This window comes from Triturus cristatus, chromosome 9, assembly GCF_964204655.1.
Source record: "Triturus cristatus chromosome 9, aTriCri1.1, whole genome shotgun sequence".
NCBI classification, from domain to species: domain Eukaryota; kingdom Metazoa; phylum Chordata; class Amphibia; order Caudata; family Salamandridae; genus Triturus; species Triturus cristatus.
This window is the reverse complement of record NC_140592.1, coordinates 447,752,995-447,769,668: the sequence shown is the minus strand read 5'-3', so window position 1 is coordinate 447,769,668 and position 16,674 is coordinate 447,752,995. Positions and strand designations below refer to the sequence as shown.

Below are 16,674 nucleotides of genomic sequence, written 5' to 3'. Positions count from 1 at the left end.
ATCTGGATAACCTTGCTTCCTGAACTGGAGTGGGCTCTTAACCTCATACCCCTGGTTACGAAAGCCAAATCCGACCTTAAGCATTGGCAGTCCCTCCCACTTTACCCCCTTGGAAGAGGGGTGCTCTTTAAAATGATGATTCTTCCCCATTTTTTACACAGTCTTCAAAACATCACTTTTCATCTCCTGGGTAGCTGGTTCCGCGAGTTTGACGGGGTAATTACCAAGTTTCTTTGGTCGAGTGTGAGACCACGTATGGCCTTGGCCCCCTGTCGGGTACCTCCCTTTGATGAGGGTATGGGGGTGACCAACCTTCACCTCTACTATCTGGCCACCCAACTTGTTGTCGTCCACGACTGGTTCGCTGGAGGCTGGTCTGATCCGGCCTACCGGACGAGATCAGAACTATGGATTTCCCATGGATTCAAGCTTACCTGTACGGGACCCCCATTCCGCAGAACACCCCGCCTATCACCAGAGAGGTCCTAATGGCCTGGCGCTCTGCTCTGCGCTACACTCAATGGAACAAGAAACTCACCCAACACACGCCTCTGTGGCACGGCACATGGCTACGTGTAGTATCGGCTCTCCGAGGGTTTCAACAGTGGGATCGGATCGGATCGGGATTACACTCCTTGGGGACGTTTGGGTAGGAGATCACATTCGGGCCTTCTCCGATCTGCAGCAGCGCCACTCCCTCTCACTACTCAATTTTATAAATACCTGCAACTCCATCACGCCCTTACTACAGATCTTCCACCAGGCACCTCACTCCCTGAATTTAGTCCGTTAGAAGCCCAGGTCATGATGGGCAACCTGGGTAGAGAGGGAGTGTCGCAGATATACCGATCCCTAGTGAACAACGGCCCTGCCACCTTAGATGCGCTGCGAGCCCGCTGGGAGGGATGGCTGGGTCCCCTGGAGGAGGCAGACTGGCGAGACGCCCTGATGACTCCCAAAACTCTGATGACCTCCTCTAAATTATGCCTCATTCAACTTTACTACCTCCACACAGCATACCTCACCCCCACAAGCTTACACAGGACAGGTCTGTGCCCCTCACAGGATTGTAGACGTTGTGGCCACATGGTCTGGCAATACCATGGTCCCACCTCCTTCTGGGTGGGTGGAGTCTGCACTCCCACCTACTCTGGGTTTGCAGGTCCCTTACGATCCCTTACTCCTCGTCCTAGGGGTATTTGATGGCTTGTACGGCTATCAAGCCGAGAAGCGTTTCCTGGGCACGGCGGTGGCCGTGGCCAAGCAAGATATCGCAGCGGCCTGGTCACAGGCCAAGCCTCCCAATGTACGTAAATGTCGCCGGGGGTGGATTGGTGCATGGCCCAAGAGGAACCCCTCTTTGAGGCCCGAGAATGTCCTGAAAATTTTGAGAAGGTGTGGGACAAATGGTTAAATCTGATGATTTATATTCTATGCTTGTTTTCCTCTTGTATTGCTGCTCTTTTTCTTCTTATGAGAAGGCTTGTTCAAGGGCCTTATATTTAGACCAGGCCTCCTGCTGTCTGCTGATGATGGACTTCGATGTATCGTGCATTCCTCCGCTGTCTTTAAATGGTTTGTTTCTACAAATGCTAATAAAATTGATTATCAAAAAAAAGATCTTGGGGAAAATAGAGCAAACACTTTACATCCTCAGGAAATACCATCTCCAATAGGCATACCATCTCCAATAGGCATAGAACTTGAAGAATAAAAAGGGAAGGGTATCAATTTAATTTAGTCTTACATATAGAAGAATGTTAGAAGATGTTGTAAAAAAATAAACTTAGATTATTCTGAACAGCAGATACAGTATATACTCTTGGATTCTATGAACCTCAACTGTGTTGGAATTACCACTGGCAAAAGTACTTTGTACCAAGTTCATAAAAGGACAAATCTTCGAATAAAAAGTGGCCACTGTACTGGAGTGGATGACAGAATTTTGACAACTGAATAAACGGGTAGCCCAATAGGTAGTGACGCTAGGAAAATTTAATAAAGGGTCTTACAAGCTACTCATTGTATCCATTAGTATTTCTTGAGCTGAAGATGTATAAGAAAGTAAATAAGGATGGCATGCCGGGGATATGCAGAAAAAATGTCTTATGATAATGTTAGGTGTGATTCCTTGTGGGTTGTACTCTCTCAAGAATCCCACTGTTCAGCAGCATTCTCCACAACTATTAGGCAGTAGGGTTTGTTTTAATTGCAATATTACTTTGACCAGTATCAACAATAACATGTCATTTGAAATAGAATTAAAGTTCATACTCATATGATGCTCTTGGTTTTTGTTAAAATAGCCCCTTTTCTTTCACAGAACTGTTGAGATGAGTTTTCTGAGTCTTTTCAGTGGAATATGGAACAATACTGGTATAAGTGTCGTACTTTCCATTCCTAATGTCACATGTTGATTCACTTAGAAGGGAGAAACAAATAAACTGTTATTTATCACAGTTAATTTCTTCCAGCAATATCCACTTACAGGGTTTGTTGATGTGCAACGCCAAACTTCACAAACCTTTATCAATATTGCTAAAACAAACACAAAAAATGAATGCTTAACAAGGCTCTCAGTCTGTAGCTTCCTCTTCTTGCCCCCTCCCCCACACTGGCCTGAGGAATTGTCTCTCAAAGTCCTCACCTTCTCAAATAAGCTAACTTAAGATGCCGCAGGTCAAAATACAAACTTACCTTACCTCAGACTTCTGAAAGTTCGAGCAAGAATTCAATCAATATTAATCAATGATGGAGTGGAAATCTAATTTTATTTTAGGGGTGCATCATAATCATGTATAGAACGCACCCGCATATAATCTTGCAACTGTATTAACGTGAAGAGTTAGCATTGTGAAATGTAGTAACATGAAAATGTGATAGATTTTAAGACTATTGACATGTAGCATGGAGAATTAACATAGGAAATGGATGTAACTATCAGAAAAGTGTTAACATGAAGATCTTTTGTTGTGAAAACTGACAAATACTCATGTACTACTAGTGATTATTAATGTGACATTTCTATACGTAGGTAAATGCATTTAGTTGAAAATGTACTGATGAATATGGGAATCCGTAAGGATTACATGATGTATTCTTATGTTAGCTGAAGTTGTAGGCTTGAAATGTAAGTCCCTGAAAACTCTTGCTTAGAATTAACATTTTGAAATTCATGTGCACTGTGAAATCTGTTCTTTCTCATGTTTTGCATTGCAGTTGAAGAAGCGTTCTTTTAGGTAGAATCACACCTTTGTTTTAGTAGCTAGGCAAGGAGAGAAGAACTTGGAATCATGTGACTTGGGTCGATAAACGAAGGTCAATAGGATTCACACAGGAGAAGGACTGGGAGGCAAGGACAATGGTGGTGACGGAAGGTACATGGATGACACCGTGGGAAAGTACATCCGGGACCATACCAAGAGAGGATGCCGTGATGCGAAGTGCACTATGGGATTTCTACCTGTGGATAACTGATTGTTGGAACTAGGGAAAGAGCCCCACTTCTTTCTTGCCATCCGAGGTAGAGCATCCTAGAACAAGATCTTTCTTTGCAATAGAGGCTTTATGCTACTTGACCCAAATGATGATGGAGAGGCTTCTTAGGAAGGCTCCACATACTGACACTTTTTCCTTTCCCCCATCTGAAAAAAGTTTAGATAAGGGATCTCACCTCTACGCTAAAGTAGGGATAGATTTATGCTTTTCACTTATTAACCTTGGATGCAGGGAAATTTAGACTCATGCTTCCTGATCTTCTGTATCCTACTTCTTGAATTAATAGTTTTGTTGTGTAGATTTGGCTTCATACTAATTCCTTCGAATTTCTATACCCCCGTGTTGAGGTGTCTTTTCATCCAGTTTTCTTTGGCTTTGCAATAACCTAACTAACCTTATGTAGTAGTCAGTGGGTTATTATGCATCATAGAGAAATGTTGACTGATTGGTTTGTTAACATCTTTTCTCAACTTAACATGTCTATGCTGCGAAAAAGAACCATCGGAGAGTGTATCTAGAATAGGTCTAGAACTAATGGCACCCAGCCCTTTCATCAACAATATGTTTATTTCAAGGATATAACCCATAAAACACACAAGCAATTGTTGTTAATGTATAGAATACATACATTTTTTTAAAGCATTCATTATGATAGAATTTTAGAGAAAAAGCCCTTGCTGCTTCCTTCACAGCCATAAATAGTTTTAACATTTGGCAAAGTTAAAAACAATGTGCTCACTCACTTCAGTATGAAGCCCCCTGGAAGCTGTAGCATACTGCTTAAGTCTCGAGTTAAAACAGAACGTCTCATCAAATTCGTCCTGCTTATGATTATATACCATGCAAATAGACTATGACATTTTCCAAAACATTAGTGCGAGTCAAACAATTCACAGTAGAAACATAATGACCGTTCAACGTATATGTAAAGCTATTAGCTACAGTACAGTACAGAATTCCAAATCTGAACTTAACAAATAGGGCCTTATTACAGTGAGGTTTGGAAAGCCTTTGACCGCAGGTCGGAGGCTTTCCAAGTCTCATCGCAGTTTCAGTTCTGACTACCGCATTGTGATACATGCGGTCAAAACTGAAACCAGCCATTCGTTTTAGTTGGATTCCAATGGTCTCAAGGAACCTGTCTTCTAGTCGGAGACTGGCACATAATCCGAATGGACGACGGTTCCCGCTTTGGGATTGCGCTGCTCGGTTTCCGACAGGCTTTCCATGCTGGGTTTTCTGACATGGAAAGCCTGTTGGAAAGTGAGTTTGGGGACTCGTAGCACGGCCCCCTTCTCCCAGCAGCCTTCAGTTGGGGGCTGAGGGGGCACTGTGCTCCTGTTAATCCCTGTACCGAGTGGCAGGCACCTAGATGTGCCTGCCTTGGAGTGCAGGGATTGACACAATCTCCCATTTCTCCATGGGAGCTTGTGCTATGATCTGTGTACGGCTGCAACACAGGCTACTAAAGAGAAATGGGAGTATGCGACCGCACCATATTCGAGACCAAAGTGTTTCGGCCTGTTGTAGAAAGATGGTCTAATAAAATTTCCGAACTAGGGAGTTGGCTTATAGCTAAAAACATGACCATTAGTTTGCTGCTTCTCACAGAACGGTGGCAATGATGGATTACATAATTCCAAAAAACAGCAACCATGATTCCCTCTTGCTCCTCTTGTAATCACAGCAACATATGGTCCTTATTTGAGATCAGAATCTCTATAATAGGATAGCTCTGGTGTGGACCACAGTCGAATACATGATATAGGTGTCTAAGAACTATTAAATTCCGCATCCTCTTCAGGCCAAGATCAAAATACAATGGAATAGACGTTGTGCCTTGGGGGAAATTTAATAACAATCTTATGAAACCCATCTCACACTGAGATAGGTCAGTAGTGTTAACAATTCCCCAAATGTCTGCACTGTAAGGTGCAGCTGCAGCTACATGTGCCTTGGCATTGCATATCTCGATAGCCTGCGATAGAGACTGAGAGATTGTTGCTCTCTACACTTTCCCAACAGCTGATTCTCGATGGAGCAGCAGTGCTCTACTCTTCTCTACTTAGACTTTCCAGAGGGATGAATTGTTACTCCCAATCCCTTGCACCATGGTGCAAGGGTGCCTACGTCGGCACTAGGCTGCCGAAGCGGCGTCAGTGCGGGGAGAAAGACAGGAATGTACAATATTGCATAAATACTATGTATTTCTCTCCTTTCACTTTGGTATAGGGCAGAGCAGCAAGGTGCCTTGGAGCACTGTCCTACACCAAAATCCCATAGTTGAAGGCCCTAGAATTCAGGTTTAAAGTTGCACTTTAGGTCTAAAGTTAGACTTCAGGTCTAAGTTTACCTTTGTGAATCAGGCCCATAGTCCAGTGGCAGCTCCTCCGATATGGTGGATGAGGGTCACCTCCCCCGCCAGCACCCTAAAAAATGTGAACAATAAAACGGTTTTAAAAACCATTCTATTATTGTTTTATTTTTCTTGTACTGAGCCTTGGGGGAGGGGACAGGGGGTGACAGTACTGGAGGGGGAGGGGTGGGCACTTCATTAGTGAGCATGACAGTTTACCCGGCCATGTCAGGCTGGCCAAACTGTCAGGCGCACTGAAGCTCTCTTCAACCAGAGCTGCATTGCCAGGTTAGAGAGAGCAGGCACAGACTCCCAGTCTGTCTGGGAGCGCAAATTCACGGTGCTCAGGCCAAACCTGAAGCTGCTCTCATGCATGCAAGAAGCGACAGGATTGGCCGCAGGGCAGTCTGGGAGCCTGGGCCTGCCTGCAGTGGTGAGGAGAGGAGAAGAAGAGCACGATGCTGGAGGGCAGAAGGGAAGTTCTTTTTATTTTTTTATTTGCCTCCGTTGTCCCCCATCCACCCCCAACCCCTCCGCCCTGCCTCTTTTCCCTGACACTAGCTGCTCCTGGCATAGTCTATTGTTCTGGTTCTACTCCTAAATCCTACTTCATAAGGGGAAAAACATGTGCCTCATTCATCTACTCCAATACCTTATCAAGAAACTGTCAAGCAAACATTTTTTCCAGATGGTCTATCATTCACTGGTGCACTCATTTCGCCCTTTCTTAAAAATAGGTATAATATCTGCCCACTCAAAGACTCAGGGGTATTTGCTCCATTAGATATTCTATTTGTCAACAAATGTATATATTGACCCCAGGCTTCCAACTCTGATCGATAAAGATCCCCCAGAATTTTATATGGTTCCAGACGTTTTCCTGGTTTTACAGCTTCTGCTGCTTGTAGTGTATCAGTCAATGAAAGAAAAAGGAATGTCAATGGCTAGATTCAAAGCTAAAGGTTGGTCACTGCATCAATATGAGCTAGAGTTACATCACCCATGGCATTGGAATATAAGTTTGCAAAGTGCTTTTCCCAAACTTGAGGTTGAATATGATGTTCTGTGGCTACCATTCAAACTCCCATGTTCAATTATATCCAAAAAGGCTGTGCTATAATTCCTTCTAGAGGCTACAAGGAGGTCTACCCATATTCCTATATTTGAATTCCTCCTGCTGACTTCTAAAATACATCTATAGGGGCACATGCATCAATGTTACAATTTGCGATTATCAAATAGCGATTATTAATGAATTGCTATTTAGTAATCGCAAATGCCTATGCATGTAGGAATCGCAAAGTTTTTTTTGATTCCTTAACATTAGCTAATAGCGATTTGGAAATTGTGAATCGCTATTAGTTAATGTGGCTCCATTCATTCCTATGGGCCTGTAGGCATTGCATTCGCTAATTGCGATTAACAAATTGGTAATAGCAAATGCAAATCCAAGGGTTCCCGGGGGCAAAAGGCCCCCTGAAGCACCCCACAATAAAGGTAAGCATTTTTGTGCATTTTTCAAAGCATGCACAAATTACCATCAACTTGAAGTTGATGGTAATTAGCGATTCCTAAATGCACAGTTTGCATTTAGGAAAGGATGCATGCATTGCCATTAAGGAATTGCAAATTGTGATTCCCTAACTGCATTTGCAATTTAGGTAATCGCAAAAATTACAATTACCTAAATTGCAAATGAGAAAAACTACCTACATACATGCGAATCGGGCCCGTTTGCGAACGGAAAAAGGCTTGATGCATGTGCCCCTATGACTCTCATTGATAGACATGGCACAGGTAGGGAGATTGAAATACGGAGTTGAAATAGTATTAAAAGATTTATTTAAATTTGCTCAAGGATTTCTGGTTTACTTTTTACTGTAGCCATTGTTCTAGCAAGAATTATTCTTTTCCGCTCTCCCTTGTTGCACAAGACAGTTCTCCAAAACATGGGCCCTCCTTGCCCAGTTGACATCTTGCTGCGGAGTCCAAATTCAGTGCTGCTTCCACTCGCTCTGGCTCCTTTTGCTCAGGGGAACTCAGAATAACAGGTATGGTATTAAGGGCTCAGCCCTTTTTATGTGCGCCTGGCTTCAAATTCCCACCAAGATTAGGTGTGGCCCATATCCCACAAGATCTCGCCCTGAGAGATCACATTCCATTTTTCTTTGAATCTGAATTACCTTACCTACCCTTCCTCCAAGATGCAAGGCTGTTGCGGTAGTTCCAGCTGGTATGTGCCAATAAAAATCTGAATATGAATAAATAGGATCACAAAAGACCTGCTGACATTCGAGGACAAACTGTTGCCCTGCAGCAATACAAATGAATGTTATGAGTGTTCTCTTCAATGCCCTTGCCAAAACATGTTAACATTTATTATTTGCTATGGGTTCCGATTTAAAAAAAAAAAAATCTCAATAGAGACTCCTATGCTAATGGCTCCTTCCTGTTTGCAAATGGAATCTTAATAGAAGAAAATAGATTATGAACAAAAATAAAATGTGTACCCAAATCAATCAGCATGTGTATGTCATATTGGTAAGATGTTCTGTACTTCTGATATACAGTATTCACTCTGTTCAATGAATTCTCCAACTTGCAACCTACTTTTGCCCATGATTTTCAATACCTCACAAGAGACACATTGTATCTCATGTAGGGATAATAATTAATTCACCCTGACTTATAGGTTCAAGTGTTAGTGAAATGTATACATCTCTAAATGGATGTGTATAAAAGAAGAACCCCCCTCGTCCACACTAGTTGGCATGCTTGACCAGAGTAGTGCTCCCTGCATATTTTTCAGCAGATTATTTGTGTTTTTTTTAGAAGAGTTAGGTTAAATTTGAATTAAGTGAAAGAGAAGAGTAGCTTTAACTAGACGGTCTCGCTACTTAAACAAGATTAAACACACTCAGAATGCGGAAAGATGAATTACAAGACCTCCCTCATCTATCCTCCACGCGACATGTTTCTGCCCAGCCCTCATGTGCTTTAAAAGCACAGGGCCTTTCTTCAGGACCTTTGTATTCCAAGTACGCTTCTCTATAACTATTCCCAATCTGGTCTCCCTTACTCTAGTGGGTACTATATTGAGAGTATTATCTGTACTTCATTGGTGGTCAGACTCTTAGTTAATAGTTCCTAAGCTTAATGGGCAGGTAGCCAAATACACACACCCCACAGTCATGTGCAGAGAGTGAGAAGCCTTAGGCCTTTAGTACCATTTATGGGATATCTTCTGATTCCTGTGCAAAGATGTGTTTGCACAAGGATTGGTATAACAAGTTGTGAGATCATTTTCATACCCTCGCAGTTTTCAATTTCTGAGTTCGGGCAGGTCAAACCGGCTGAAATTTAGTGGGGTCTGGGAAGAAGGCAAAACATGCAGATTTTGCTGTGTTAAATATCATCAACATCCATATCTTTATTTTTGGTTCAAAGAACGATAAAAGCACAATACAAAACAATAAGGTCGCATAAAACATACAGCCGTATGAACATAATTCATACGGTACATGCTATAGCAAATGAAGACCGAATGGTGTTCATTCGGAAGCAGTTACAGTTTGGTAATCCTCTTTTCTTCCTCTGATACCTAAAGCAAAAAAAAACTAATTAAGGGGCATATTATCAAGAACGGCGTTAAAATTATTGCTGCTTTAGCGGCAGGAAACTACAGCTAAAGCGGCGATAATGGGGTGGATAATATCCCTTGAGAATTCCAATTGAAGCCCATGTTCAGGTGTGAACCTGGGCTTCTATTGGAATTCCCTAGGGCATATTATCAAGCCCCTTATCGCCGCTTTAGTGGCAGTTTCCTGCCGCTTAAGTGGTGATAATTTTAACGCCGTTCTTGATAATATGCCCCTAAGAGTCCAAAAATAGAGTCAAGCATGGGTCCGCCATGCCTTGCGGATAGTTATATGAGACTTCAGGTTAACAATGAATCCATAAAACATTCCTAAAGTTTGCTAAAATAGAATAGCTAAAAGTCCAGCCATTTATCATACAATCATTACATTACCCTTATAAAATCAGTTTAAGGGAGTCTCTCTGTGCATAAATAGATATCGATTTAGCAGTGTATTTTGAATTTCTGGAAAGAGCGTATCTTGTAATTCATAAGGATTAAAAGGAGCATCAAACTAACAGCATCTTTCAACTTGATATTGCACTTGATGGGACCTTGTTATAGGGAAAGGCAAGGTCAAATTAGCGGCAACATTTCGAGCTTATGAATATATGATCAAATTTGGCACAGTTTCGCTATACACAATAATTCAGGATTTAGGTTTCTGAGGAAAGCATCTTGTGCTGTATTTCATAAAAGATATGGATGTGACAATTTGGCATCAGCCTTTCAAACTTGTTCTTGCACTTCACTAAACTATGTACTTGAATAAAATAGAATCAAACCCACAGCAAAACTTTTTGTTGCAGTCTTATTGCGTTTTTTTGCGAGCCCTGTTATGGGTTAGCTCATCCTGGATGTCAGATATCGGAAAGTTGATTAAGGTTAGTTGCCTAAGTGGCATACCTTCTTAGTACTGCGGATTATCCATGCAGCATATAAAAATATGGCTAGGCTGACAACGATCACCTTGAGCGTGTCAGTTTTCATTATTCTCAAGACTGGAGGGAGGGACCTTATACCTAATAAGTTAAATATTGGGATGATCCACTTTCTTCTTGGGGATTTATTGGCTTCACAGACAAATATGAGGTGTTCTAGGGATTCAGGAGCATTATTGCACGCAGGGCAGGTAGTGTTGGGACACTTTGTTTCTGCCCATCTGGCTGTAAACTCAAGTGTAGGCAAGGTACTGTATCTAAACTTCATATACAACTGTCTGGGAAGAGAAGCCTAGATGACATCTAGTGTAGGTTCATAAAGGGGGACAATCCTGTGGTCAAGGAATTGATCTGTCAGACTCCCAGATTGACAGTCTTTAACTGTTGCACCCCAGAAATATTCTCTGCATCGCTCTTTGACCGAGTGCCTTGGAATCAAATGTGAGCCATCTTGACGGTCCCAAAGGCTTTTGAGATTTAAGAGCCGTAGAGTTTTTCTCACATGTAACAGCCAAGGAATTCTTAGCTGTTTTGAGGCTCTCTCTAAGGGGTGCTCTATAGGGTTTGAGCTCTGGTGTTAACCAAATCCTATGCCAGAATAGTACTGGTCGCAGCTGGATAGTAAATGCAACGAGGTATAGGCCCATATCCTGCATTAGTGGGAGAGTTGGATAACTATATGGGAGGTTCATTAGTTGCTTGAGGAATTTGTTCTTTGCAACTGATAACTTGTTGATAGCAGTATGTCCCAAGAGTTCGGCCCCATATAGGGCAGCACTTTTTGCCCTCACTTTATATATCTCTAGAGTTGTAGCTACGCTTGTTGATATTAGCTTCCTTGCCATCCTTTGGACAGCTCCAGTCTCCTGCTCTAATTTTAGTGCATTCTTGCTAATTTCCGCCTTCCAGCAAAGATTGTGCGATATAGTAACCCCTAAATAGGTGAAATTTACAACCTGCTCTAGGGGTATGTTATTTGCCATTATTCTTGATCTAGTGAGTTGATAGCGGTTGAACGTCATAAATGTATTCTTGTTTGTGTTCAGCTCTAGGCCCTGGTCAGTACAGAACAACAAGAAATGATCCAAAATTTCTTGGTTTCCTCTAGGGGTCTTTGACATCAGAAGATTGTCATCTGCGAATAGCAGCATCGGATATTTTACAGCACCAACCCTTGGAGCATCATTTATGAAATTCAAGACTTCTGCCAGGTCATTTATATACAAGGAGAAAAGGGTCGGACTAAAACACAACCTTGCCTAACTTCCATCTCTTTTTTAAAGGCTTCAGTTTGTTCGCCCCTTCTTCCCATATCACACCTGCACTTGATTGTTCTCATGGATCTTTATCAAAATGTCTAGGATGTTGATTGGTATTCCCATGTTGCTAAGAACTTCCCACAGTTTCAGTCTTGGAACCAAGTCGAAGGCAGATTTGAGGTCAACAAAAATAACATAGAGATGACCATTTTCTAGTAAAACAGTTTTCCAATAGATCCAATTGAACTTAAAGATTTGATCTAGAGTACTTACTTTGGTGCAAAAGCCTACTTGCAGGTTGGTAAATATATTGTGTGTCAATGCCCAATCTGCCAATTTTCCCAAAATCAGGCGACAAAAGATCTTTTGGAGCCCATCTAAAAGAGTGATTGGCATGTAGATCCTGGGACCGTCCAGTTACCTTTCTTATAAATCGTAATGATTTCTGTGCTGTGCCAGGACTCGGGTATTGCTCCCCCCCCCCGCCCCCCCCTCATAATTGCCCTCGTAATAAGATTTAGATATGTAGCTCAGATATCAGGTTCTGAAGCATACAAGTCGGAAGGGATGCTGTCTGGGCCAGGGGCTTTATTAGGGACTGTTGATTTTACTGCCCCTAAGGAGTCTGCAAGAGAGATTTTGAGAATATCTATATGCACCGGGATAGTGATAGGAGAGGTTTCACGTATCTCGCCTTGATCGTTAGTAGCCTGAATGGTGTATAGCTCTGAGAAGTGGTGAACCCATTTGCACGGCTCAATATGAACATTTACTAGGCTGACTGCACTGTGGTGCCATGCGCCAGAGTGGCCCAAAATACTTTAGAGTCCCCTAGCTTTGATGAGCAAGTTAAATCTGCCCAAATCTTTGCTTCCCAATTATTACTGGCATTGTTTAACTCAGCCTTGTTGATTTTGCAAGCCTCTGCAATAAGGATTTGTTCTCCTGTTTTTATACAGTCCATGACATGGGCTTTTGCTATCCTACACTTGGCATTGTACCAAGTATGCTGTCTGGGAAGATTCTTCGATTAATTCTTATGTTCCCTGGAGAACAGGTCCCTCACCTGTGCAATCCAGCTTTCGTGGACTTCTACAATTTGCTTTGGAGCTGTTCCACTCTCAAACAATTTACTGATTGTCTTCATGGTAGTGCCTGCGCCAGTATATACCTGTTCCAGGATTTCAGGATGGACCAGGGCATGCTCCCACCTTAGAGCCTTTTTATTATTGGATAGAACTGCATTCCCCAAGGCATTGGGGTTTGCTGTTCCTAGACAAGATTTGGATAGCCTTGTGAGTTGCAGTTTCATGGCGTTATGATCACTGCCTCCCCTTTCTACTACCATCATGTTGCTCATGTGTACCCATAATTGAAGAGCGAGAAATACATAGTCAATTCTGCTAAAGCTGTTCTCACTTTTGTAGCTCATAGCTCCCCTTCGATCAGACAGGGATCTGCCATTGCAAGCTCTCAGCCCTGATCTTAGTGTAATCCCCATCAATTGTAGAGCTATGACTGAGCATTTCCCTACTTGAGTGAGGCTTAGTTTTGGGATATTCCTTAGGGTGTCCTCCTTATTGGTTACAGTTGAGACACAGTTATCCAATGGTTCTATTGTTACATTAAAATCTCCTGCCGCTATTATACGAGCTTTGTGCAGCAGTGAGCTTAATCGGTTGACTAGAAGTGTTAGGATTGAAGATTTCTTGTTCTTGCCCATAGCTCTATTGTAAACATTAAAAAGATACAGGCAAATATTGTCTCCATGTATTTGGAGGCGAAGGAGGTCAGGGGTGGATCCATTGAGTGAGGAAATCTAGCAATTTAATTTGTTTTTCATCCAAACTAATAACCCCCCCACTGGGCAGCCTCTCTCCTGGATAACAGCAGGGCATGCAAAACTAGAATAGCCACATATATAACAAGATTCAGGGAACCAGTATTCCTGAAAACACAGATGTCATATTCGTCAATGTAAGTCCCCCAATCAGGATCCATTTGTTTTTGCTTAAGGCCAGCTAGGTTCCATGAAAGGATCTCTCATGCACACTGTTAGAGTTGTGGGGGTCATGGGGGCACGACTCCTTATGACCATTGGAAGAGTTGGTTGCTAGGACTCCACAGTAAGTACCTGATTTTGGACTCCCTAGATTTTCGGAAATGATGTTTCTATTTGAGTGTTGGCACAGTCAATCAATTTCTTTTAGTGGTGAAGGGATGCTAGTGGTGCTTTTGCTGTTATTCGTGAGAGTTTGTTTCACAGAAGCTTGCATGTTGGCATCTTGCCAAGGAGCCCTACTGTACGAGCCTGCTGATGATACTTATGCTATGGTACCTATGATCAGATTGTGTTAAATATCAAATCTGTTTTTAAAACTCAGAGTAGCAGGTATTTTCCACATGTATCGTAAATACCCCACCCTATTCTGGCAAACATAGCGGGCCTTAATCCTCCTGTCCTCCTGCAGTTGCACCCAATGCCACATTGTCAAGTCTCTGTACCTGAATATCCTAATCAAATCTTGTCTTTTTATTCCAGGGAAGCGCATCTGTCTCGGGGAGGGACTTGCACGCATGGAGCTTTTTCTGTTCTTTACCACCATACTGCAGAACTTCACTTTAAAAGCAACTGGAAATCCTGATAACATTGACCTCACCCCAGAGATGAATGCTTTTTCGAGTCTCCCTCGCTGGTATCAACTCCAGCTCATTCCACGCTTAAGATAAACCACTGCCATATTAATAATTTAGGGTGTCTAATTTAATATATGAACAATCAGCATTGTAAGAGAAGGACAAACCTAATTTAGATTTTGAAATGTGTGTAAACTGAGTGGGGATATATTCAAATATATTAAAAGTACACTGGTGAGTAAATCTTGCATATGCAAAAATATCAATACTGCTGATGGTGGGAGGTATCATGACTTCCTAATCCATGAAGGCAAAAGCTGAACAAATGGGAATGGGTAGAGGAGTTAAGATTTTATGGCGTGAGCAACAAACATTGATTCACCAAATGGAGTTGAGGTGACGTCAGACCCACTTTGCGTAGTGATTATAACCCAGAGTTGATTCATTTTTTCATACTTAACCAATTTCAAAGAGCGGACACAACAGAAAGAAAGCTGTTTCTCCTTCTGCTGCTACCTTCATGGCTCCTTAGACCAGTGACAGTAAAAACAGTGGTGAGGGTACCAACAGGCAAGCCTGGGAAATCAAATTCCATCCCAGGCAACCAATAACTGACCCCATAAATTGAGTCTTGCATGCCCTGACAAGAGTTGTGTTAGCCATTTTCCTTTCTATACCTTTTATATGCATCGCTACTTCTTCATTTTGCTACAGGTTAATTTGTAAGACAAGGCCAAAAAATATAGGGTTTTCTTCAAATATCTTTGACATATAAGTGGCCCTTTTTGTGAATACCATCTAGCTATGTTTCAAACCGAATGCATTATAAATTGTTTATTTTTGCTAGGCCTGGTTTTGTTAATTGCAGGGTAAGGTATAACTTTAATACCAACATACACCTAACTTATAATTGCTCCAAGTTACACTTTTGTAAGTCAGTCCCATATTTGTTATGTAACTTCGAAAACACAATTGTACTTTATCCAAATAGTGTAAGATGCTTGTAAAAAACAGCTAATCCATATCTAAAAAAATTGCACTTGCATTAAGAAAGTTGTGTCTTTATTGATATACAATTTCAGTTCTTAAGATATATTTTTAAAATATTTGATTGTGTCAGAAATTGTTAGAACTGATTACCCAACAATACTCATCTAAACTGTCAAAACTCAAATATGTGATTCCAAAATATTTATATTGGGTTGCGAAAAATTACAGGTTACATGTTTTAGAAATTTATATTTTTAGTTATTACTTTTTGATGGACAGGATGGCACATTTTAAAGTTTACATTTTTTTTCTCCATATGTTGATTCACAAAACTTGTGTCATGGTAGAAGTTGTTTGAACAAGATTATCGTCATAATAAAGTATCTCCATGGTTTTTAACTTTGTTTTATTGATCAGTTGCATAAGAGCCATAATGCATTTTTCTGAGAGAAAATATTCCTTCATCAGACGTCTGCATATCTATTGTCTCAACTGTCATAGTACTCTACTGTGCTTACCAGTCAATGTTTGCCTTTGTCATCAGATGGCTGTTCTACCCAGTGCAGACCTTACAGGAAAATGTTAGTTTAGCTTTAAAACTGTAGGCTCCTGTTCACAAAGGGAAGTTTGCTTGTGTAGATCTCCTCACATGTAGCACTACCCGTGCAGCTACTTGTAAATGTCCTCGTGGATGGAAGTCACCATTTCCATGTGTAAATTTAACGTTGGATGTAGATTTGCGAGTCTTCATTCCCTCACATTACGATGAATACAGATACATTTAGTCTGCAATGCATTATTGAAAACTGAGATCAACTTATTGATTTTTGAGGAAAAATTTATTATTTGTGTAGTAATTTTAACCCCTTCAGTGCCCGCCCCTTTCCCCGCCCAGTGCCGGCCGTTGCATTAGCGGGCGGGGTCTATGACGAGCTGGACTCGTCATGGGCACAGCGCCACCGCGGCCCATGACGAGTCCAGCTCGTCATGGGCACTGAAGGGGTTAAACTGTGACATATTCTGCTCTAAATAAAAAAGGTATTGCGCATGCAATATTTACCTTAAATGAATTTAAATAAAAAGGGTTTCGTGAATTCTATACATCCGTTATTATGTCTCCTCTGTGCTATTCTTTCTAATTGTGCGATTTCAATGTGTACCTTTTGCATAGTGTGAAGCCCATGGACGAATGGATGGAATATAAACAGATTCTACTGTGTGGTTGAATAGTGAGAGCATTCTGGATTATATTCCACTTCATTACCATTAGTTATGCTATCCCTCTAGAAATATGACTAACGGTGTATGATGTACTGAGTTTTCTACCATGTTAATACCTGCTCACAGCTAAGGTTC

The 16,674-nt window shown here is 41.6% G+C and overlaps 1 protein-coding gene across 1 annotated transcript in view; it reads left to right on the top strand.

The window, feature by feature from the left end:
- Positions 1–16,200, top strand: part of LOC146798113 (cytochrome P450 2C16-like) — a 383,825-nt gene extending 367,625 nt beyond the window's left edge. Inside the window, exon 9 of the mRNA XM_085625338.1 lies at positions 14,234–16,200. Coding sequence (XP_085481464.1) covers positions 14,234–14,421 — 188 coding nt within the window. The 3' untranslated portion in view covers positions 14,422–16,200. The remainder of the gene's footprint in view (positions 1–14,233) is intronic.
- The last annotated feature ends 474 nt before the right edge of the window (positions 16,201–16,674 follow it).